Here is a 25718-nt window from a genome sequence, read left to right on the forward strand (position 1 = left end):
TGTAAGTAAATTACCACACTTGTGTTAGGGATGATTATGCCATGAGCCCTATTAGGTGTGTTGTCGCTCAAATTGTATGCGTGGACGCGACAACGCTCAGGGAAGGGGCTGTCACTTTGATCCTGGTCCTATCCATTTACGCTAAGGGGGGTAGTCCTTGTAGATGAAACTATGAGTTCGGGAGATACAACTGAATGGCCTAGCAACTTGGCATGAAGATAATTTGCAAGTTAAGATTATTTAGTGCAATTTGATTAGATTAAGAATTTATTAAGTATGAGACCAATGCCTTAGGAGTCAAATTACTTGCACAATATGAATTAATTTCCAAGTAACTGGATGAACATTTGTTGCTAGGATAAAAACTATCCTATATGAGATGCGACACCTAGAACTAAGTTAAATGCAAACTCTTGGTTAATTTTAGATTAAATGCCTATTCTAAGTGAATCATTTCTCTCATTTGTTTTGAAGTTAGTCTCACGTGTAGCTTGTGGAGAGAAACCCAGGGAAGAAAGCTATGCCTTTATTAATGATACCTCTCCTGGAGTTCTAGCCACCCGAATGCCTCCGACGCTGCAGGAATTGTGGCCTTGATGACTACAAGGTCACCGTGTTAACCACAAGAGAGGGTCTAAACTTCACAAGTTGGGTGAAAAAGGTGGTCCTATCTTCTTTCAACCAAGCTTATGCTTGGAGGTAAATTAATTAATGCACAACTAATCTTAAGATGAAGCAAAAGTTGTGAGTGATTGCCTTAAATGAGATTACCAAATGACTTCTTAAGTACTTCAAGTTAAATGATTAGATGCTTATGATGTTCAATACAAAGTACTTAGAGAGCAATATTAGGAACAATCTCAATTAAAACAATGTGCTAATGAAACAAGATCACTAGAGTGCCAAATAGGAATCACTTCAAGATCTATCCAATGATTATGCCAAAGTGTTTTAGAGCTTATTTAGGCTGTTTACATCATATTTTTTCCACTGTAAATATGATGCTTCAGATCTGATTGCAAAAAAATTGAGGAAGTGGGTGGAAGAGGCAAACCCTTAGGCCTATAGGCCTAGTTTGATGACTAGTTGACCTTCCAATGGACTAGAACTTCTTCAAACTCCTACAACACAACTTGCTAGCTTGTAATTAAATGGATCAGCCTTCTTATGATTGAAACTATGGCCTTTATGGCTGGTTGATGGCTTGTTGAGCTACTTTAGGCCTTGAATTCCTTGTCAAAGAGGCTAGCAAGTCTGCAAAATGAATAGTTAGCAAAGAAAACGCAAGATTTATGGCTCAAAATGATAAAAATCAATTACAAACAATTTCCAAACTTACACAAGGCCTGCAACCACAAAGAATTAATGTCAAATTAAATGCCAAACACCACAACTAGGCCCAAAATGAAGTTCGATGGAAGGAAAAGGCCCAATGAGGCCTGCAGCTAGGGAAAAATGACCTCCTAGGCCTATGACCTAGGGCTGCAAGGCCTCTAATGCTGCGACAAGGGAAGAGGAGGCCTCTAAGGCCTACCGCAAGCCCAATTATGGCTGCGGCTTGATGGGAAAAGGCCCTAAGGCCTACGGCCAAGGCCCAAAGGGCTGCTGCTTAGGGAAAAAGGCCACAGAGGGCCTGTGGCTAGGCTCCAAGGGTTTCCACTAAGGAAAAGCCGCCCTAACTAGGGTTGCAACTAGCCTTCAAGAGGCTCCAAATGCACTCTAACCCCAACAAATAGCAACCCTACTTCAAAAATTATGAAACCCTACTTCAAGGGCTGCGACCTTGCTTCCCTAGGAAAACGTTGAGCAAAGGTGACCTGGAAGGGCTAGATCTTACCCTCAAGGGCCTAGATCAACATTCCTCTCTTCAAGAGCTTGATTCCTCACCTGCAAAATGAAAAATGGAGAGCCCAAATACCCAATCTATACAAAAATTTCAAATTTAAAATCCCAAACCCCAAATGCTATACAAAATAGAAATAAAAAAAGATTAGATTTAAAATACAAGGGTTCAAAACAAATTGTTTACAAATATTTACAGTGTTTACCAATGTGGAAAACGTCGAAGTCGGGATTAAATCGACAAGGGTCTAGAAATTGAAAAAGTCGACAAAATAAAAAAAAATACATAAATATTCAATTTTTTTCTTGAAGTCGTTAAAAAAACTACCACACTTGTGATTTTTTAGAAAAACTCCCAATTTTATCTCGACTTTTTCAATAGAATCCCGATTTTTTCAATTTATTTTAAAAATTTAATTAAAGAAACTATCTCAATCACGATTGTTTGGGAAAACTCCTGATTTTATCCCAACTTTTTCGATAAAACCCTGATTTTTTCGTTTTCCAAAAAGTCACCAAAAAATCGGCCGATAAAATCGGCTAGCTGAAAAAAATCAAACTTTGTCGATTTTATCACGACTTTTTCCACACTGATATTTACAAAATAAAATGTGCTCTTATTAGCATGTAAATTACGTTATAGCTTACAAGGAGAGGAATTGAGCTGGAGAGCTCCTGGGGTTGAGAGAACTTTGGATAATAAGATAGGGTGTGATCCTTGCCATTGCATTAAGTAGATCTCGCTTATTGTCACTGTAGGGTGCCATTGCATTAAGTAGATCTCGCTTATTGTCACTGTAGGGTGTGAGTGTGATCCTTGTCATTTATGACAAGTGGGTATCTCCCCATACCATCAAGTTTGGGACTTGGCAGAGTATACCCCAGTGGGCATCCGACCCACAAGTTGGGCTTGTTGGGATTGTTCCTCTCCATTTGGCCAGTGGATTGAGGTGACTTAAGATAGGGTATAATCCTTACCATTTAGTGTAAGTAGTATCCCGCTCAAGTGATGAGATGTAGGCGTTCTACCACTTGACTCTCGAGGGTTTAAGTAGTGTGATCCTTACCCCCTTGTTTGAGCTCACAGGGAGAGGAATTAAGGCGGAGAGCTCCTGGGGTTGAGGGAACTCTAGATAGTAGGATAGGTTGTGATCCTTGCCATTGCAGTAAGTAGATCTCGCTTATTGTCACTGTAGGGTGCGTGTGTGATTCTTGTCATTTATGACAAGTGGGTATCTCCCCCTACCATCAAGTCTGGGACTTGGTAGAGTATACCCCAGTTGGCATCCTACGCACAAGCTGGGCTTGTTGGGATTGTTCCTCCCCATTTGGCCAATGGGTTGAGGTGACTTAAGATAGGGTATGATCCTTACCATTTATGGTAAGTAGTATATCTCTCAAGTGATGAGATGTAGGTGTTCTACCACTTGACGCTTGAGGGTCTAAGTGAACAAACAATAAGACAAAGTGTGATCCTTACCCTTGTGGTAAGTGGATCTCGCTTATTGTCATAGGACGATAGGACAAAGTGTGATCCTTACCTTTCATGGTAAGTGGATCTCACCTATTGTCGCAAGGTAATAGGATAGAGTGTGATCCTTAGTCTTGTGGTAAGTGGATCTTGCCTATTATCCTTGGATCTAGGAAGGTAGCTTGAGCTTCCCCATGATGATTCTTGTTCTTTAGATTCGAGAATATTGAACAAATGAGCAGAGATGAGTAGAGATGAGATATGACTTGGTTTAGTGATGACGATGACAAGATTTCTAAGATGAGATTCATGATGCCGTCGGAAATTTCTCTCTAGCTAAGAGTGAGTGTTAATTTGGCAACTTAGGGATAAATTCCCTCCCTTGGACAACCTTCCTCATCAAGAGAGACCCCTCTTGGCCCTTGGAAGAATTTAATTTGGTCAAGGAAAAATATATTTTTCAAGATGAAACCCACAATTGCACAAACGCACAAGTTGGCCTAGGCAAAGCTAATTCAACCTCCTAAGAAGGAGATATAAATACACCATTTGTCACATCACTATGGACTTTGTAGCATCACATTTCTCTTGGAGGTTCGACTACTTCTGAAATTGTAGGGCTATTCCTCTCACGTGTGAAGGAGAGAGAAGCATTTCTAATTGGGCCGAATTATACTTTTGTCTTGGACTTTGACCAATGTTGACTTTTGGGAGTTTGGGCTTGGTTTGACTTGTTTTGACTTGAGATTTTGGATTTGTTTTGGAGGCCGAATTCAATGGTGAGGAGGACGAATTTTTTTGGGCACTTTGACCCATGTTGACTGTAGGTCTGCACCTAGCATTTCAACAAGGTTGACTTTTCAAGATGAAATCCACAATTGCACAAACGTAGCTAGTCTCCTCTGCGGGCGGCTTCTTTCGGCCTAATAGCCACTGACACGACTGTCTCGGCCCCGACCAAACTCCTGCATTGCTGTTCTGAGCTTGATTGTAATGTTGGTGCCGCTTGTCATGTCCCTTCCCAAATATATTTGTAACAGGGTTTGGTCTCCCCATAATTTTGCATGAATTTTGGTGAATGAAGGAACCCATGCATTTTTGACTTAGGAACTTAGGAGAAAAGAGGCCGAATTAGATTGCAAGTGGAAGGTGGGGCACCCATGTGGGAAAACACACTTGGGCACTTGGGTAATTCGAATTTCCTTGGAGGGGAATCAAATGGCTTGGGAGAGGGGCCCACGTGGGGAAAGGAAGGCTCACGAAGATATAAGGAGGAACTCCCCAACTCCAAGCATCATTTGACTATCGAACTCATTTGTGTTGCTCGAGCTGCTTAGCTAAATTACCAAGCTATTTAGCATCAAATTTTCCAGGCGGGAGACTCAACCTTTCTTCGGGGGACTTCGAGTGCCACCCTAGGAAGGCAATTCGTATTACCTTGGAGGAGAACCATAGGAGTTTTACAGCCATATCACCCAACCTTCGATTCAGTAGTGCGTATTTCTGGGCATGCAGGAGGGGAACACGCAGTAGTGATTTTGGGGTGCTCCCAGGCAGCATTTGCCGAGAAAGTTTGGGAGTTGGAGTTTCATCAGAAGATCAACCCTTGGGGAGAGTTTTGGATTGGGAGATTGCTTCTTTTGGGCAGCTCGACTTACAACCATTGTGGACTGCATAGAGGGCCATTCTTGGGCTCACGTGGGAGTTGGGGGAAGGAGCTACAGAGCTGGAGTCAGACGGGAGAAGAGAGGAAAGACATAGGGGACAACATCTCAGCATTTGGGGGTGATTTGTAGAGCCTTTTCAACCATTTCCAGATAGGCCGTGGTTCTCAGTGTGAGGAGGTGGAGGTGGCACTTGGGGGTCGGATTTCAGGGGTCTGAACTAGGCCAAACCCTTTCTGGGTTTTGGTGGGTTTTTGTTGAGGAGTCAGGAGCTGAAGTTGCAGTATTTTTTGAGCACGGGAAGTGGAGTTTCAAACACATCCTATCCAACAGGCAGAGTAGTTTCTGGGCAATGCATATCATCTTTGGAATAACAGTTGTGCAACACTAGGGCCATCATTTGCTCACCTGGGTTTTGTCACACTTGTCCCTTGAGAGAAGCCCAGGTGCACCATTTCATCACTATTGTACTTGATCCAAAAAGATTTAATAAAATGGCTCAAATGATCTTTACTTGCAGTTCTTTTATGGGTGTTTACTGATTGTGTCCCATTGCTGGATGTTGGTTTGTTTGTTTGCTTTGTATATCACTGAATTTCCTAGTTAGGAACATTACAGTGGTATCAGAGCCCAAATCTTGGCTCAACCATGGAGAGTTTCTCCTATGAGTGAAGGGGACTGAAAAAATATCACGTACAAGAGGCAGAGGTATCGAAGCAGAGAAAGGGAGTTGGAGATCACACCAGACACGGAGGACAGGGGAAAGGTAGTGGTAGTAGAGAAAATTGGAGAGCCCAAGATTAGGGAGGAGATGACCTTTGACAACCTCTTGAAGGCACTAAATGATTTAGCGAAGGGGCAAAAGGAAATGCTAGATGAGATCAAAATGCAGAACCAGGAGAGAAGCACCCGTAGGGGGTTTCTATTTGGAGAGACTTCGAGGGCCTCTCAACAATTCAACCATCCTTCATCGTCATTCATGCCTTTGGCATAGAATGAATCAGTAGGGGTCGAAAATCCTTCACCGATGGGAGAGCACTTCAAGGAGTGGTAGTCCAAGGGAGCAGACTTAAGGGATGCATTCTCTTTTAGAGATTTTTGCAAGCTCAAGCAGAATGAGAAGGGAAAGAACTTTGGAGGACAGGGCACGCAGAGCTATGAGTTGTAGCGTACTATTGGGAGAATGTACTTCCCCACATATGATGGCACTACCAAGTGCATAGCTCGGGCTTGGGTAGAGAAGATGGGCACTTATTTTTAGCTCAACAGGATGACGGAGATGGAAGCCATCAAGATGGCCACGCTGCACTTGGAAGGGGAAGCCCACAATTGGTGGTTTCATGGCTTGGCTACTGTGGGGCATGCCAATGTCACTTCTTACTAGGATTTCACCAAGAGGGTGGTAGAGCGATTTGATCAAAGGGATCTGGAGGCTCACTTCAGGGAGTTAAACCAACTCAGACAAATGGGCAACCCAGAGCAGTACATATCGGAGTTTTTGAGAGTCTCAGTGATGGTGCCGGACCTATAGATGCTCGGAGAGTGTACACCTTCATAGAAGGCCTGCTTGAGCCCCTGCATGCACTGGTGAAGTCATGCGGACCCTCCACGTTGCAAGAGGCAGTGACATGCGCTAAAGATTTGCAGGGGCCCATCCCCAAGACTCGAGCACCTTTTCCTGCGTGCACTCCCTACCCTCAGAAGGGGAGTGATATTAGGCCACCACCACAGAGAGCAGCCCAGGGGCGTGGGTAGCTGGATGATGAGACCTGGAGGGACCTCAAGAGGAGGAAACTGTGTTTTACCTGTTGGGAGCCTTGGGCAACAGGCCATTGGTGCACAATTGGCAAAGCCCACTATATCAAGGTCTTCTCAGATAGCGACCAGAAGGACGAGGTGGAGTTGACGTGTGGTGTGGGAGATGGTGAGAGTTCAGCAAAGAGGGGACCACCACCACCATCTCCACAGGGAGGGACATCCTTTGCTCCATCCGGGGGAGTCCTTGCTTCTTTATGCGGGGTCCCCAAATTTCTGACATTGAGGATTTGAGGTACGATACAGGGGCAACGTGTCTCAGTCTTAGTTGACAGTGGGGCTACCCACAACTTCATTGATGCCCAGTTGGTTCAGAGGAGGGGCATCACCACGACAGAGTTTGAGGGCTTTTCAGTTCTGGTGCTAGGTGACCGGACTATGCAGTGCACTCGGTATGTTCCCGCCTTGACTATGACCATGGGGAACTACTCCATGACAGACCATTTCTTTGTGGTAGATGTGCCAAACACCAACGTAGTGATGGGTGTCCAGTGGCTATACTCCCTTGGACGAGTTACCACTGATTGGAAGAAGCTGGAGATGGAGTTCACCGGACCGGATGGCAAGTTGGTGGTCCTTAGAGGCATGCATTCGTACCCACCACAGACAGTCTCAGCGCATAGGATGGAGGCAGATTTGCGGCATGGAGACATAGCATGGGCAGTAGAGTTGAGGGTTTTAGAGGCTGGGGGACAAGCCCAGTCACCACCCCTGGATATACAGGCATTGTTAGACAGATACTTAGTGGTATTTGGGGACATTCCACTAGGGCAGCCCCTAGACAGGGGATTTGAGCACACCATCGAGTTGGAGCCTGGTGTGCAGGCAGTGATTACCACCCCTTATAGGCACCCCAAGGCCTATAAGGACGAGATTGAGTGGGCCATCAAAGAGTTGTTGGCATTGGGCCACATCAGGTCGAGTTCTAGTCCCTTTGCTTCTTCAGTAGTGCTGATGAAGAAGAAGGATGGAACCTTGCGCATGTGCATTGACTACCGAGCACTCAACAGGAAGACATTGAAGAACTGGTACCCCACGCATCGATGAGTTGATGGATGAGCTTAGAGGAGCCAAGTACTTCTCTAAGATAAACCTGCGTTCGGGGTACCATCAGATCACAGTGAGGGATCAAGACATACCCAAGACAACCTTCCAATGCCATTATGGGCTCTTCAAGTTTTTGGTTATGCCCTTTGGTTTGACCAATGCCTCGACCACCTTCCAGTCATGTATGAACCATGTGTTCCAGAGGCAGTTGAGGAGGTTTGTATTGCTATTTTTTGATGACATACTGATATATAGAAGGACTTGGGAGGAGCATCTCCAACACCTTGAGGAGGTGCTACGTATTTTGGAGGAACAACAATTTTATGCCAAGCTATCCAAGTGTGAGTTTGGCTTGACTGAGATGCTCTACTTGGGGCACATTATTGGCACAAATGGGGTGAAGGTACATGAGGAGAAAATACAGGCTATTCGAGATTGGCTAGTACCCAAAGATGTGACAACGCTGAGAGGCTTCTTGGGCATTCGCACGTATTACTGGAAGTTTGTCAAGGGATTTTCGCAGTTAGCAGCCCCTCTCACGGATTTGACTAAGAAAGGGGCCTTCACATGGACAGATGGAGCACAGTCAGCTTTTGATCTCCTCAAGGAGGTGATGAGCAGTTGTCCAATGTTGGAACTTACAGACTTCTCCCAGCCCTTCACAGTGGAGTGTGATGCATCCAGAGAGGGGATCAACGCAGTATTATCTCAAGATGGGGACCCCATTGCTTTCAAGAGTCGGAAGCTCTTATCCCATGAGAAGTCATATTCTATATATGACAAGGAGATGTTGGCCATTATTCATGCCTTGGACAAATTCCGATAGTACTCGGTGGGTAACCAATTCAGATTGAAGACTGATCACAACAGTCTTTGCCACTTCATGGGGCAACAGGGTCTCAATGATAGGCAACATAAATGGGTTAGCAAGGTGTAGGCCTATGATTTTGACATAGAGTATGTGTAGGGGAAGCACAATGTAGTAGCCGATGCCCTATCTAGGAGACCCGCAGGCCTCTCCTTCATGAGCATTTGCCATGATTGGAAGGCCTAGTTACTGGTAGAGTATTCCAAAGACAGGTGGACGTGTGAGATTTTGGAGGGGGCACACATAGATGAGCGCTACTGGGTGATGGACGAGGTCATCTACTACAAAGGGCGCATATTTCTGGTTCCCAGCTCGCAGTTGAGGGAGAGAGTTCTCTAGGCAACACATGACTCGCCATTGTTAGGGCATCAGGGGTTTAGAAAAACATACATGGCAGTCAGGGAGCGTTTCACATGGAAGGGCCTCAAGGGGGACGTGTTGAGGCACGTACAAGAGTGTGAGGCATGTCAGAGGAACAAAGGGGAGTTGATTCACCCTGTCGGGTTATTGTAGCCACTCCCCATCCCTGAGGGGAAGTGGGAGAATAACTCCATGGACTTTGTCATTGGGCTCCCCACAGTGCAGTTCAAGGATTGCATCCATGTGGTAGTTGATCGGTTGACAAAGTATGCCCATTTCTTCACCATCCCGACTTGGTATTCAGCTTCACAGGTTGCAGAGTTGTTCTTCAAAGAAGTCTTCTGGTTGCACGGGCTTCCTAAGAACATAGTGAGTGATTGAGACAACAGGTTCATGGGAGGATTCTGGCAGGAGCTCTTCAGATTGGTTGGTACTGAGCTCACCCCTAGCACGAGCTACCACCCGCAGACAAATGGCCAGATCGAGCGAGTTAATCAATGGCTGGAGGGGTACCTTAGGAACTACGTGACTGGGCAGCAAAGGGCTTGGATTCGATGGTTGCACTTGGGCAAGTATTGCTACAACACCACCCATCACATGTCCATCGGTATGACCCCTTTCCGTGCCTTGTATGGTTATGATGCATTGTCTTTTGCTGACATTGTTTTTGGAGACAGCCAAGCCCCAAAGGCCAAAGATTGGATCCTGGAGAGCCAAGACATTCTCAAGGCTCTCAAGGACAAATTAGTGACAACAAAAAATCAACCGAAAATGTACGCTTACAAGGCACCAGATTGAGAGACACTTTGAGGAGGGAGACTTGGTGTATCTCCGGCTACAACCATATAAACAGTGCACCTTGAAGCAAAAAGGGGTCGAGAAGCTACAACCACGTTTCTATGGGTCATACAGGGTGGTCAGACGAGTTAGAGAGGTGGCCTACAAGCTGGAGCTTCCTCAGGGGAGCAAGATTCACAACATCTTCCATGTCTCATGCCTCGAAAATGTGTTGGGACAACAGGTAACAACAGCGGTAGAGTTACCCCCATTAGACGATGAGGGACATTTGGTTTTGGAGCTTGAGGCCATCTTGGAGACTCGGGAGAGGAAGCTGAGGAGCAAGACCATCAGGGAGTTTTTGGTGCGATGGAAGAACCTGCCGGATGAGGATGCCACATGGGAGGGTGAACACATTTTGGAGCATCTAGCACTAAAGTTGCTTGAGGGCAAGCAACATTTGGGAGGGGAGGACTGTCATGTCCCTTCCCAAATATATTTGTAACAGGTTTTGGTCTCCCCACAATTTTGCATAAATTTTGGTGAATGAAGGAACCCATGCATTTTTTACTTAGGGAGTTAGGATGAAAGGGATCGAATTAGATTGCTAGTGGAAGGTGGGGGCCACCCACGTGGGAAAACGCACTTGGGAAATTCGAATTGCCTTGGAGGGGAATCGAATGGCTTGGGAGAGGGGCCCACATGGGGAAAGGAAGGCTCACGAAGATATAAGGAGGAGGAACTCCCCAACTCCAAGCATCATTTGACCATCGAACTCATTTGTCTTGCTCAAGCTGCTTAGCCGAGTTACCAAGTTGTTTAGCATTGAGTTTTCGAGGCTGGAGACTCAATCTTTCTTTAGGGGACTTCGAGTGCCACCCTAGGAAGGCAATTCGTACTACCTTGGAGGAGAACCGGAGGAGTTTTATAGCCACATCACCCAACCTTCGATTTAGTAGTGCATATTTCTAGGCACGCAGGAGGGGAACCCGCAGTAGTGATTTGTGGGTGCTCCCAGGCAGTGTTTGCTGGGAAAGTTTGGGAGTTGGAGTTTCATCAGAAGATCAACCCTTGGGGAGAGTTTTGGATCGGGAGATTACTGCTTTTGGGCAGCTCGACTTACAACCATTGTGGACTGCACAGAGGGCCATTCCTGGGCTCACGTGGGAGTTGGGGGAAGGAGCTACAGAGTTGGAGTCAGCCGGGAGAAGAGAGGAAAGCCATAGGGGACAACATCTCAACATTTGGGGGTGATTTGGAGAGCCTTTTCAGCCATTTCTAGACAAGCCGTGATTCCCAACGTGAGGAGGAGGACGTGGTACTTGGGGGTCAATTTCGGGTGTCTGAACTAGGCCAAACCATTTTTGGGTTTTGGTGGGTTTTTGTTGAGGAGCCGGGAGTTGAAGTTGCAGTATTTTCTGAGCACGGGAAGTGGAGTTTCTAGCACATACTTTCCAGCAGGCAGCACAGTTTCTGGGTAGCGAAGATAATCTTTGGAGCAGGAGTTGTGTAGCAGTAGGGCCATCATTTGCTCACCTAGGTTTGATCACGCTTGTCCCTTGAGAGAAGCCCAGGTGCACCATTTCATCACTATTGTACTTGCTCCAAAAAGATTTAATAAAATGGCTCAGATATCTTTATTTGCAGTGCTTTTATGGGTGTTTATTGATTGTGTCTCATTGTTGGATGTTGGTTTGTTTATTTGCTTTGTATATCACTAAATATCCTAGTTAGGAACATTACACTGCTACTGCAGCTGTTTGACATGGCGACACTTTTTCCACCCCTCTCGTGGGACTGTTACTTTAATGATTTATCTTTCTTTGTTGCATAGCGTAGGAGATCAAGCTTGCTTTATGCTTTTCCAACAACCCTTAAAGATGTAGCAATTTCTTTTCATCAAAAGTTAGGACATTCAAGAGTTCCTTTTAGACAGAGCATGAAATCCTGAGGAATTGGGTGATGGCTAATGCTAGGCTTTTCCCCATGTGCTCACTGTGTCCCAACCAATTTTTGTAGGTTTCTTTCTTTAATTGTTGCTTCATATTTTTTTATCATTCTTTCAATTACATCAACCTCTTAGGGAAAATTTTCGAGCCTTGACTCAAAGATGAGGATATATAAGGTGCCAGTCCCAGTTGACAAATTACAATCAACCCGAAGAATGGATGTGAATAATAAGGGAAACATGGATTGTGGTAAGTATGAATTACCTTGGGCACACTACTTCAATTAGTGCCTCCCATTAATGCCATTCCTGAAGGAACGACCTCAATGGAGGTCACATTGGACTAGGTGCAAAGGATAACTTCCCAAGTGAAGCCTGGGAACAAGGGTACAATCAAGAGCGATCAATTGTCCAACTTGGCCTGTGATCCATATTAGTATGCCCCAAAATATTAAATGAAAGCACATGATTACAAAAGTGGTTGTTGTACCTTTTGATAGATGACTCGCCTTCTTTCAAGAAACATGCCAAATGGGAGAGAGCACTGACCAAAGCATAAGTGGAGAGCTTTGGTGTAAAACTATCTGTGGTTGTCAAATGAGGAGAAAAAAATTCTCCAATGGATTACCCACTTTTGGTGGGTAATAGTGGCCAAAATTGATGACGCTAGTATGCTATGGCAGCAATGTCTTAGTCATACCAACATTGGTTCTTTGCAATATATGAGTCATCTTCTTATGGTTGATGACCTCCCATAGATTGAATTTTCCAATGGTGTTTGTGAAGGGTGTTTAATGGAAAAACATCATTGGGAGTCTTTTCCTAAGGACAAAGTAGGGCAAGCTTCTCAGCTTCTTTCATTGATTCATAATGATATTTGTGGGCCTGTGGCAACATCCTAACTTATTTCTCATCTTCATTGATGAATTTTCCCACTTTCTTTGGGTATACATCATTAAATCTAATATTTTTGTAAAGTCTTGAGAATTTAAATCTCGTGGAAAGTCAAAGAAGTAGAAAGATGAAGTTTCTCAGGATTGATCTGGAGGTGAATATATTAGCAATACTTTCCAGTCATTTCTCGTACCTCAGGGCATGTCCTTGAAGAAAATTGTTCCTTACACTCCACAATAAAATGGAGTAGCAAAAGAGAAGAATAGGGCTATCATGGAGATGGCTCACTGCATGCTTCACTCCGAGAAAATGAATTTTTTGTTTTAGTAGGTGCTATTGTTTGTGCAACCTATATCATCAATAGAATGTCTTCTCATGATGTCATATGCCTGACTGCTTGTCAGAAATGGTATGCTGGAAAACCTTCTATTTTGCTTTTTTTGAGCTAGTGCATGGGTCCATGCTTCTAATAAAAGGTGAAACAAATTAATATCTCCAAACTCCCACACTCTTGTTGGCTACAATGAAACTTTTAAGGGATGTCACCTTTATGAATCCACCACTCATGGAATTGTTGAGTACAGAGAGGCTATTTCTGATGAGGTTCCTATTCATTGTCCACCAAGATCTCTCCCATTACTTCTTTCAAAAGATTCTTCAGATAGATCTTAGTGTGTTTCTAACGATTATGCTTCTCATCACCATGCGAATCCTCTTCTTAATGTTTCTTTCTGTGTTTTAAAAGACCCTTCTAGTTTATAGTATGGTGGTCGGCTTCTCTCTACTTCTTTGAGTACTCTCTCTAGCACTCTTGCTACAATATCTAAGCATACCCCCATTGCTGATGTGGACCCTATTGATGACTTATCGAGTCTTCCTATTGCAGATGTCCCTTCAATTTTCCAGGATACTCTTGGAAGTGGCTCATCCAATACTCATGTTGCAAATGACGATGCTCTTGTTAGTGGCTCATCTAGTTCTCATGCTGTAGATGCTCCCGATAGTTTGACTCCATTATTCAATGATAATGGTGACACCTTGCATGATTCACCTGCATCAGTTACTCTTCCTTTGGATGGGTCAAAGCCTATAACTAAGTGGTCTATCTCCACCCTTGTTGATGCAGCAGAGATCCTTGCTGGTCCATTGGCTTGTTATCAAGAGGAATATCCTCCACCTTGGGCCCTTCATTTTCAGTTCGTGGTCTATTTTAGGAGGAATCTGATGCAACTGAGTTTCTTTTTGGCCCATTTGTGATCTATCAAGAGGAATATTCACCACCATGGGCCATACTCAGTACTCTGATGTCCCTGCCAAACTACAACATCTCCTTTCTAAATCTCTTTGGAGCTTTGAGTTGGTTGTTGATGATCTTGATGGTTTATGGAGTGATGTGCAGTTCAGGGGGCTGATCTAGCTCTATGCTGAACATTAAGGGGAAAGTAAATTTTATAATCTTGTATTTTAACAACTTTGGTCCATGCCAACCCTGCTTAGTTGGGGAGGTGTTGGAATTATTGGTGTAATCTGTACATGTGGTCGTAGCTTCTTCATATACTATGTTGTAAATTCTGATTATTGTTAAGGCCATATTTTATTTCATTTATTATATACTAGGCTTATGCTTAGGGTTGACCTAGTCAAACTTGATATGTAGGCTCAATAGCCCTCTTGGGGTGTGTGCTCTTGTTTTGAGGTCCCATAAGCTCCTCTTGAAGAAATGCCCTACTTGAGTTGTGCATGAATATGCAACTGATGGTGTCATTTGTATAATCTCATCTTGTGATCTTGATCTTTTGGGCATACTTGTTTATTTCTGTTTTCGGCAGTTGTGCCTGGCCTTTGCACTCATTTCTAGCACACTAGACCTACCTCTCTCTACTGCACCTGTGAGGAGGCTGCCTCAGAAATTGGGTGAGATCTGGTTCCATCAATGCTTATTGATAACACAATAAACATGGGTTATCAATGTCATTCACCCTGTTGTTTATTCTTCTAACCGTATTTTCCTTACAGGGCCAGTAAGCTTGTGAACCTTATATAACAAATTGAAATCATAGAGAAGGAACTTTAGATCGTCAACCACCATCCCAGTATTATTGTCCATATCTGATATTATAAGGAATTGAATTCCTTTTACTCTGATGCATAGGTTTATAATCTGTAGTTAATTTCACACTGGTTTTTGCCAGAGGAATTTCTCGAGCTTGTCCCTTACTGATCAACATACTAACAGATTTGGAAAGTGAAAGGTTCAATGCTTACAGTGATATGGGGTTTAACGGTAAGTTTTGCTGGGTGAAACCCACGAGATGGAGGTTCAAATCTTATTGAGTATATGGCCTGTTGTGTCTTGGCTAGAAGAGTAGGCGATCCCCAAGCAGACGTCTCGGCTCTTGTTGAGGCATAAGTTAATTGCTATTGTGTGCGGCTTGCAGGTTGTTGCACCTAGCCTAGGTTTATAGTGGCAGCCAGTTGGATTTGATCCTGGGCCTATTCAGGATAACTCTCACCAATTACCGATTATCCTAGATTAAAAAAAATGCTTATGGAGATCTCCTGCTTTGCACTGTGCAGCGTAATGCCCCAACATTTTGGTCTTTAAAGTCACCTCTAGAGAGCATTCATTCATTTCTTAGCCTTGCAACTCAATGATATAGTAGACGTTTGGGTGAGCTACATTTTCTTATTGAGATGGTTCTTTTAGATTTCATCCAGAGACCATTATGTGTAAAACTTGGTTAAAAATTAAAATTATCAACCGTAATGCCTAAGTAGTAAAAAGGTTCAAATACCAATACCTGACTGTTATCTAGTCAAGAGTCAGTTGTCATTGTACATCCCACAACTTCAGCATTTGGCATGATAAACATTTCAGACTCTAGACTTGGTGAGTCATTTGCTTAGTTAAAAATTGGCACTTTAAACTGTTCTTTTCTACTGCATAGATATGTGACAAATTTGTAAGCCTAATGCACATCAATTTAGGATAAAATATAAGACGTTCAATCCATGATGTGTGAAGAATTTATTTTGTATTAAAATTTATTTGTAACAAGTGTTTACATCTGAAATTGAATTAAAATATGAAGCTGTTATGGTTATGGACTTCCATTCATGATTTTTTATATGTTTATTTGACGCCTAGTGTTGGCATACCTTACTGTATTTCCTTGTACCAAATTTGCTGGGCCCTACTTTCTGTTTGTCTTTGGTTTGTATAGCTCTTGTACCAAACTTGTTGAGTCCTACTTTCCTGTATTTCTTTTGGTTTGCATGCCTCTCAAACCTTGTAACTTTGGTGTATGCCTTGGTGTTTCTTCAGTTATCTTATATCAGTACGATAATCGATTGATACGCGATATAAGGTAACTCACCCTTGGCTTATGTTGACCCAACAGAAGTTCAACAAATTAGAAATTTGTTGTACTGTGTATCTGTGTTGAAGTGGCTAAAATCCATTTAATCCATTACATTCTTGATTGGTTGTCAGTCCGTGCATATGCTATAGCATCTATTTACAATTTTGTAGATTTCTGATTTCTTTATTCTCTACTTCTTATGAACCTGAAGAATTTTGAAACCATAGTTACTGGATTTGGAGGTCAAACCCTGGACCTGCAAATTTGATCTGGATTCTGACTTGGGCCTAAATGAGGTGATTCATCTCACAAGAAGTCAAACTCTCTGTTGGTGAGTTTGACTTGCCAATTCAGCATTGACCTACAAATACTCATGACCAGGTGCATTCGACCTGTTGACCAATAGAAAAGCTCAGAAAAACCTGCAGAAACACATTTTTTTTTATAATTTTGTACTTGCTGAGGTTTTACCAAGATTTTTCTAATTTAAGTCGATTGCTTGACTCTTTTGTCTCAGTAAGAATTTTCCGTAGCCTAGTCAGTAACTGTTGTACGATGAAGGCTCTTTATCTAGATCCAGTGCACATTTATATGTTTTTGAACTTTAGCTCTTAAATAATCTACTTTTTTTTTGTTGGCTTGACCCATGGGGGATTTGAACTTTGAATCTCATGGTTTACACAATAACAAGGCGATCACCAATTCAGCTGCCCCCTGTGGGCTGCTCTTAAATAATTTACTTGGCTATTCAATGTTATAGATATTTTCTGATGTGCTCAAAGCACAATATCTGAAAGGTTTCATCTGTGTTTCCCTGATATAACATTATGTCTTAAAGAGAGGTAAATATATGGATTTTAGGCAAGGAGCTAACTGAAAACAAAAATGATAAAGCTGACACTATTTCTAATATATCTTACATTGGTTTTAAATATTTGTTGGCTTGTCTTTACTGCAAAGTTTGTTGTTGTTGTTGTCTTCTCACAGCTATGGCTTCTTTTGGCTGTAGGAGTCTGATAGCACACAAGCTATTGCAAAAGCTTTAGAAAGGGCAGCTGCATCATTTGGATCTGAAGTTATTAAAGTTGAAAGAGCTAGCACTTCTAATCCTGGCATACCACCTTCATCACTAATGTCCTTCCTCAACAAGGTTCACCTTATATTTTAAAGTTTATGCATCCATGGTTCCTTTAAATTCCAAAATCTAAAAGTTTTGGATGCTTTATTTTAACTAAAATATTTTGTCAAATCTTTGCAGGACCCTTCAACTCCAGGGATTGTGTTGGAAGATTTCAATACAACCTTCAAAAACAGTTTTTATCATAGTCATTTGGATGACTCACGTATGGTCTCAATTTACCTTTGTTCCTTGGCAGCCAGAAGCCCATCTTTTATCTCATTTATAGTTTCCTTGAGAAAGTTTTGGCTGAATGAGAAGTTTTGATAATCGATGCCACTCTCATTGTCTCTCTACATGTGCAGAAAATATCAACTCATCGTCAATCACAGCAGCTGCTTCTCTGGTTTCACGGACCCTCTATATTCTGGCAAATAATGGATCGGGAAGCAATACAATTCTGCAGTCAATAAATGTGAATGAATCACTTGTGGAAGAGCTAGTAGGCTGCTTGCTGTCTTGTAAACCAGGGTTATCTTGTAGATTGGTCAAGGAGCTGATCACACCTACCCAAATTTGTGCAAATCACTATGTTGGTGTTATGCTGGGAGCCCCTTCATCTTCTCCATATCCTAGTTCCATTGATGACACGGCTCGATTTATCTGGAACTTTCTTGCAGACCGTACCTCTATTCCAAGAGAAGAATCTTACCCTTGCTCACAAGATTGCAAGAATTCAGGTGAACTGTGTGTTGGATTGAGAGTAGATCAGAAAGGGGAGTGCATGCTTTCAACAACAAGGTATACACTATACAGTAACCTAAAACAATTTTTGCTTCATCTTAGGTTTATTCGTAATAGTTGTCACTGGATATAGTTTCCATGCGTTTTCTACTGTATAACTTCTGGAGATTTATAGAGGTCAACAGCTAAGTTCTCAGCAGCTCCCTTCCATATGTTTGGTGTCTTTTTGCCAGGTGTATGTCACAATCTGCCAGCTGTAGGGTATCTGCTCAATAAACTGACCTCATGTCCAAAATATGCTGCTAATATACCCCTAATAAGTTTTAACTCGACTGTAGTGTAAATGATTATGTTTCCCTTCTATTTATCATTTGTGTTTTCTCAGTTCTATGCTGTTGTGCAGGTATGTTCCAGCATATTCAACTCGTCTGACCTATGAATCTGATTCTTGGAAGGTTATTTCTGCTCAGCCTAATGATACAATGGGTAAAATTGATCCAGTCTGGACTGAAAGCTTCTGGAAAAGTCTCGAGGTTAGAGTTTACATGCAACAAAACCCCTTCTTTGATGAAATTATTTTGTTGTCAGGGTTGGCTGTAACTCTTGGATCATTCATTGCGATATTAAGCACCAAGGCAGTCTTTATGAAGGCTCTCAAGAATGCTTAGAATGTAACAGCGGCCTGTACAGATTCTGGTAAAACATGGAGAATATTCAATATATGGGTTGTTTATGCCAAAGCATTGAATGCTTTTCGTTCAGGGGTTTGGGAAATTATGATGTTAGTGCAAGCATCGATTGTCATCAGTTTATAGACAATGTTTTCTATCATTCAAAGTCTAAATGCTACATATACAAGCATTTGAGGCTGGAGGCGGTGTCAAAAAAATGTTCAGGGTTCATATACAGAGAAAGGTAAAGAGATTATTCCAATGAATATTGATGAAATGCAGAGAATGCGTTTTCAAAAAAAATTCTTATCTTCTTAAATTGCTGCATATGATTGAATTCAAGTTTTATATTGGTAATTGTAGGAATATTAGAGGTTTTAGAGTTTGTTAGATGACCAAAGGTTGTTAGGTGGCCGAGTACCCGGTTAAACAGGCAAGGATAGCGCCTTTTCCTCTCAAGATGGAGAAAAATACCAGAAAGAAAAGAAAATGATGAAAGATGCATTTTTATCCGTGGAATTGATATATACATCGTAAGGAGGTTCTGTCTCCACTATTCAGCATCTCGTGATTGTCGCAAGAGCTAGTGTAAACAAGCAGTGGAACAGAAATTTGGAGGTACAAGCTCTTTGGAATGGCCAGAAATGGGTACTGAGTAGGAGAGCACTTGAAGGCTGAAGCTAGAGTAGTGAAGAACCCAGAAGAGATTGTTTCGGCCATTCTCATAATAGAAAATGCCAGATTCATCAATACGATTTTGCTGGGCATTAAAGAGAATATAGCTTAAATAGTTTGGAGACTAGTAAGTTTCGTCTCTCAAATGGCTACATATCGCATATTGTACTGACTTGGGTGATGGATCCCGCTAGTCATTATCATGGAATGATAATACCAAATAGCATGCTGTTGGATGACAATTTCTACATTCGTTCTCTGGCAAATGAGTGTACTGTTGTCACTTTCACTTGCCAATCCAGTGAAGTATATGGACCCTTTAAAAGCAGTTTCATATTTTTCCTTTACCTTTTCGAGCTTTAGAGTTACTTGGTTTGTTGTTTCTGTTTTCTTTCCCTTAATGTAGTTAGATTTTAATTTGCAGTTTGCTAGTAGAATAAAGTTTGTTTGAGTTTATTGGCGTTGTTTAAATGTTAACTAAATATCTGCACCCTGGCCGGAATCCGATGTATGATCGATTTGCAATTTCTGAGTAATACATTGCTGGATTTGCAGTTTCGATCATCTGGGTCGATTCAGTGACGCTTAAGATTCCCAGGTTGCAGTTATCAATTTCTGAAATTGCAGAATGATCATGGTGAAATCTCTATTTGCAGATTTCGAGGGAATTACGGAAATATCGGAAACGAGGAAAAAATGCCGGGAAGGGGGTCGTTCAGTTAGACTTTAGCCTAGACTGAATTTGATCTCGATAACTCGTGAAATTAAAATTTTAAATTCATTTCCAGGAGAGAGTAAAAGATCTTCTGTTTATCTTCTTTAATATTCCTACATCCTAATTTTTGGACACAACGTTTCTACCATCGATTCAGCTCTAATATTCACCGAATAGTTTGTGTAGATCCGTTCGTTACATGAAGCTATTTCCAGGGTGTTATAGCCTTTTTTGCCACCTTATGTCAGTAAAAAATACCTAGAGTCAACCCTCTTTAGTTGCTGGTTTGAATGTGTTTATCTTTCCCCTTGTCTGTGCTCTTGGAGCGATGGATTACAAAATGTTAGGCTTGTGGGAGCAATGGGCTACTAGAAGAGCACAGACAAGGGGAAAGAAACACATTCAGGCCATCAACTAAAGATGATTGACACTAGGTTTCCTTTCACTGACATAAGCTGCGTTGAAAAATATCTGTAAACAATATCTGTAGGTAAGGGTTCACAGGGTAATGGAAAGCTTTCGTGTGCCAATTCCGTCAATAATGATTTTTTCTTGCCTATTTGTAAACTAAAATTAACTTTTCATATTTTCTGAATAAACTTTTGAATTTCCCTTTCATCAAAGTTGTTTTCATATCTGTATTAAAATTTAATCCAATAAATTTACTAGCTTTCTTAAAAATGATGTTTTTTCTACAATTCTAATAGTTTATAATATTTTTATTATTTCAATTCCTTTTGTCAAATTGAAAGGGTATCTCACAATGCATTTTACTTTAGTTAATTATAACAATATCATTGGTAATGGACAAACATATTTTGAAGAAATATCACTGCTAGGTGGATCTGCTACTAACCCCTAAAAAGTAAATTTTGGTTCAATATATTTATTATATACAATTCATTGTGAATGGTTATTAGTGGTGGGAAAAAACAAGTATTGGGTCATTCTACTGATTATATACATGACAATTTGACAAACCTTTTATGAAAACACCTCATTCTACCTATTCATTGAATTGAAAAATATTAAGATGATATATGAAGAAACAATGAAGTAATTTTTTCCTATAAAGATCAAGTTAATTGGGTTTATTTTAGGTGGTTGGAGGAATGATGTTATTCTCCTCATCTATTTAATCTCTGCAAGTGACATGTTGAGTTTGTATCGAGTATATTGTTGTAATGGTTTTGAGTTTTGTTGTTGAATGACCTTGAGCTGTGAAGAATATCTTATGCTTGCCTATGAGCTCGTGTCTGTATTTATATTTTTATTATATTTTTGAGATAATGGGCAATGATTGGTTAATTTTTTTTTTATTTTTTATTTTTTATTTTTTGCTTTGTTATGACCAATGTTATGCATTTTCAATTTAACTAACGATATAATTTATGAGAAAGGACTTGGACTTGTTTATGGTTACTATGATCATATGTTTTAAAATGATTTATATTAAAAAATGTCAAATTTTTAAGATAAAAAGCTCCTTTTCATAGGAGTACATCTCATATGGATCATTGTTAACTACATCTTTGCATTAATTAGTGTTGTTGCATTAATAAAATCCACACTTTGGAAATGCCTTGTTCACTACAAGGAGTGTGCTTGATGATTTTGAGCACAAGTTATTCATGTGAAGGACCACCCAACTTGAATGTTGTCCTCTAACCCATTGACGAGATAGATTGAAATAAAATTGTTTACCTAGATTCTCTTAAAAATGTTCCACTTTATATGTACTATCTTTTTATTTTTGTCGATATTTTGATTGTTAGATGTTATGTATGTTGGCATTTGTTCATGTGATATTCATTAGCATTCATTATCATTTTAAAGGGGTAAAACACAATTTATGTCTTGTTAAAATGTGTTAAAGGGATGTAAACATCTAATACATTATAAGATAAAGACATTTTTAATTCTAAAATAAGTCAAGCAGTGTGGCCCATGCATTTTAGATTTAAAGAAACATTGGATGGAAGATAGACATGTGGCAAATATAATGATATTGTATGAAATTTGTGATTCTTAAAAGTATGAAATAAAAGCAATGAAATATGTAATAATTTTTAGGGAAATATGACAAGTTATGTCCATTTAGTTGAGAATGTTTCAAGAGCCCAATGTTCAGGAGGAAAGAGTGTTATAGGACTATATATATATATATATATATATATATATATATATATATATAAAGAATGCTAGTTTTACTACATTGTGAGGAATACTTTCATTTATTATTCATGAAAAGACAATTTATAATAACATTAATAAATTTGTTTTCCTTCGATTTTTTTTTTTAGTTTATTATAAGTATAATAACTAGTGCAATGCATATATGCTTGTACAATATTTATTTAAGACAACTTGTATCTTCTTGATAACCATGGACAACAAATATCCATTGCATATATCCATTACTCTGTTCTTGTTCATCATAAATACATAACCAAAAAAGAACAAGAATATAATTATTTAGATTAATTTCCTTTCTTCCATGATAAGTAAAATGCATTGTAGGTTATCACTTTGTCTCATCATCTAATTGCCTTCACTAATATCCTTTTTTAGTAACAAGGTTTCCAAGATTTACAATAATCCATCTTAAAAAATAATATTTAATGCATCTCGGCATGAGGTTAAATTTGAATGAAAAGTTGTGCTTTAACCAATAGAATATCTTCTTTGAACTCGGAAATACACCATAACTTCCATCAACAAGTGAACTTGAAGCATGTACCCCCATGTAATCATCTCATGAACAATAATACCATGCCTTTAACAAATCTATAATGGGGTGAAATGTAGATTTCCTAGATTATAAATATTTACAAGATATCAAAGGATTTTCTAGATTAAATATTTAGAAAGAAGGCAACATGAAAACTAAATTTAGTGCATCCTACAAAAAATTGTAACATTAAACTTAGAAGAAAAATTGTGGCTCAACCAACATAGTATCTCCTTGGAATTTAGAAACACCTTATATTAATTCTGTTTGGCAAGCCAAATTTTGAATGTTTATTTATTTTTGTATTCATCTCATGGTATACATGATGACAAAATGTAACCATTTTGAACAATAATACCATGCCTTTTCCTAGATTTAGAATCAGATGTAATAGTGGGCTTCCCATCTCATCACTGTCTTTCATCTAATCTATAATTACCTTGAAGTTCCCATATTTTCGTAAATGAGTTTCCAATGTCAATTTCAGTAAATGCTTCACTACTGGCAGTGTTGCATGGTTATATGAGCCTTAGCCCAAATTTGTTTTGGAAACAAAAAATGCGTCATATAAATGTAAAGGTCCTCTAGTTCCACAAATCAAGCACTTTTCTTTACTAGCACCATCAAAATATCTCTAGCAAGAATACTTATCAATAAGCATGTTTTAATATTTAGTATTTCTATTGTTTAGGACAATTTCATGTTAGCCAAATGCTCCATATTACAACAAACAGAGGTCCTCTAAACGCTTTTAATATTTGTTATGAAACCAATTTACTAGGCCCCTTACACTAAGTATCTTTGCTAAACTCCCTTATGACAAGTGACAACCTCCATTTTTTCCCACAACATGATTGCATCGGGACAAGAAATAAGTATGTGGTAAATAGATTCTCAATCCTATTTACATAAAGTACATCGTCTTGGTCCATTCCAACCTTTTTTTGACAACACTTAGAGATTAATGCTTTAATATGAACCATAAGTTGCATCTAAAATTTATATTTCAATGGAACCTTCACTTTCTATGGTAATTTCCACCACTGCAATAACTTCCATAGATTGTCATCTTCATATAGAGATTTGTAACCTAACATTGGTGTGCATTTCCAAATTTTAGGATTTGTGAGCTAAACATGTACATTTTCCTCATTTGATAATTTGATATGGCATTTCTTATGTTTCCCCACATATGACCTCCATAAACCTTTATTAGCATACGTGAGACCTAATTCCTCATAATTTTTCTAACTTTGAATAAATAAAGAAGTGGTTAATACATTTGCTACCCCTATTTCAATGTATCAATACTTTGATTTTCAACATTCCAATCTGAGACTAGCGGGACTCTGAGTAACAAACTTCTTCTCACTCAAGGGCCATCCCTAAAGAAGCCAAACCAAAGCCTTCCATCTTGTGCACCCATTTTGAAGGTTTTGTTTTCCTTATCTATTCTTCTAAGAAGAGGGGTTTTGTAATTTTGTGGACTATCACTTGTCGTCGTAGTCCTTGTTTTGAGATGCTTTATTACTAAGGCCTTTCCAAAAAGACACTTTTCGCCTCTTGTTGCTTTCATCCTTAGGTTCATCAAAACAATGCCATTTTATCACATGGTTTCCCTTCTTTCTCTCACTTACAAGACCAAAGGAACTTGAAAGCCTTGATAGAGTCTAACACCCCTTTATGAAGAAATGCCATTGTATTCCATTAAATCATAAATGTTCAATATTGACTTGACCAAAGTGAACCTACTTCCTCAAGAAGAGCTAATGATTGTACTCATGCTTAGTCTTATGTTCTATATTTCCAATTAACTACTTATAGTGGACTTTCCTATGGTCATTTGGTTCCAAAAAGAAGCCCAAATATTTAAAGTTAGCTTGAAAATTTGACATTTTAAAAGGAAAGCTCTGCTTTGACCTTACAACATATTCTCACTCCACCCTATTGAAAGTGAGATGATTTTTGCATGTTGATTTCCATACTTCGGGTTGCGCAAGATAGATCAAGTATTTCCTTTAGGTTGTCCAGGTCCTTTTTAGAGGCATTGTAGAATAACTAGGAATTGTCAATAAACAACAAATGATTATGAAATAACATCCTTCCATATTTAATCCTAGGAATATGTAGAACTTTTTGCCTCTAAAATTGATTTACTTAACCCCTTTATAATAACTAGAAAAATGAGAGGTACTAGTGGGCATTGCTAAAATATGCAACTACGTTCAAATTCCATTTTGGACAACTCATTTGATGGAGATGATGATTGCATTGAATTCTTATTTTTGAGAAAACCGAAATTAGCTTAAATATCATCAAATTTAGGCAAAGGGAAAGTGTACTTATGAAAAATAGCCCACATATGCACATTTGGATAAGGTTGACCCTAAATCAAATTGGATACCCTTGGAAGCCTATAAATTCAAGTGACCTCAAGCTTATTTGGACATCACCAAACATCCTCTTATTCTCTTCTTCATTGATTGACTCACATAGGTATGAGGTACGGATGATAACAGAAGTTCACAAAAGTTCGGAATCACATGGTCTGAGGCTCACATCTGTTTTAGGGTTTTTGGATTACAGTTGCAGGCACATCATGGGGAAAATTCGACCACAGTCGTTGGCTTGCAGGCATCAAGGTTGCAATTAGAAGCCTCCCATCGCTCGCAAAACTCCTCATGTATCTGATCGAGAAGTTTGACTGAAATTGACCATTGACGCAGGCGGTAAAAGTTGTCTCTTAAATATTCTTATGCTGGAAAAATATTTCTAAATGTTATTGGGTTGTTTTGCTGATGATATTATAATGGGCTCATTGTACTCTCTAATGAACATTTTATGACAATCTAATAGAAGAAGAATTTCAAAGGGTTTCCCTCTTGTGGGGTTTTTTCCCTAGTCTTTGACCAAACATGGTGTCTCTTGTTGATTGTCTCCTTTGTCATTCATTTGTTGTTCTATCTTCAATTACTATTGATGAATGGAAAGACTAATTCTAATTGGAAAGATTGCTA

At 40.0% G+C, this 25718-nt stretch overlaps 1 protein-coding gene across 2 annotated transcripts in view; it reads left to right on the plus strand.

The window, feature by feature from the left end:
• The window catches only part of LOC149250742 (Zn-dependent exopeptidases superfamily protein), a 346388-nt gene extending 326777 nt beyond the window's left edge, over positions 1–19611 (plus strand). The window contains exons 13-16 of one of the 2 annotated variants that reach the window (XM_089459228.1): positions 17058–17198; positions 17307–17391; positions 17531–17966; positions 18498–19611. In XM_089459228.1, the coding sequence (XP_089315354.1) occupies positions 17058–17198; positions 17307–17391; positions 17531–17966; positions 18498–18609 (774 nt within the window). In that variant the 3' untranslated portion in view covers positions 18610–19611. Of the gene's footprint in view, positions 1–17057; positions 17199–17306; positions 17392–17530; positions 17967–18312 lie in introns of both variants that reach the window. The other variant, XM_089459227.1, reaches the window with a different exon arrangement.
• Positions 19612–25718: the final 6107 nt, after the last annotated feature.

Source organism: Pinus tabuliformis, chromosome 7 (assembly GCF_031772625.1).
Source record: "Pinus tabuliformis cultivar Carrire ecotype Pingquan chromosome 7, CPIR1, whole genome shotgun sequence".
Lineage (NCBI taxonomy): Eukaryota > Viridiplantae > Streptophyta > Pinopsida > Pinales > Pinaceae > Pinus > Pinus tabuliformis.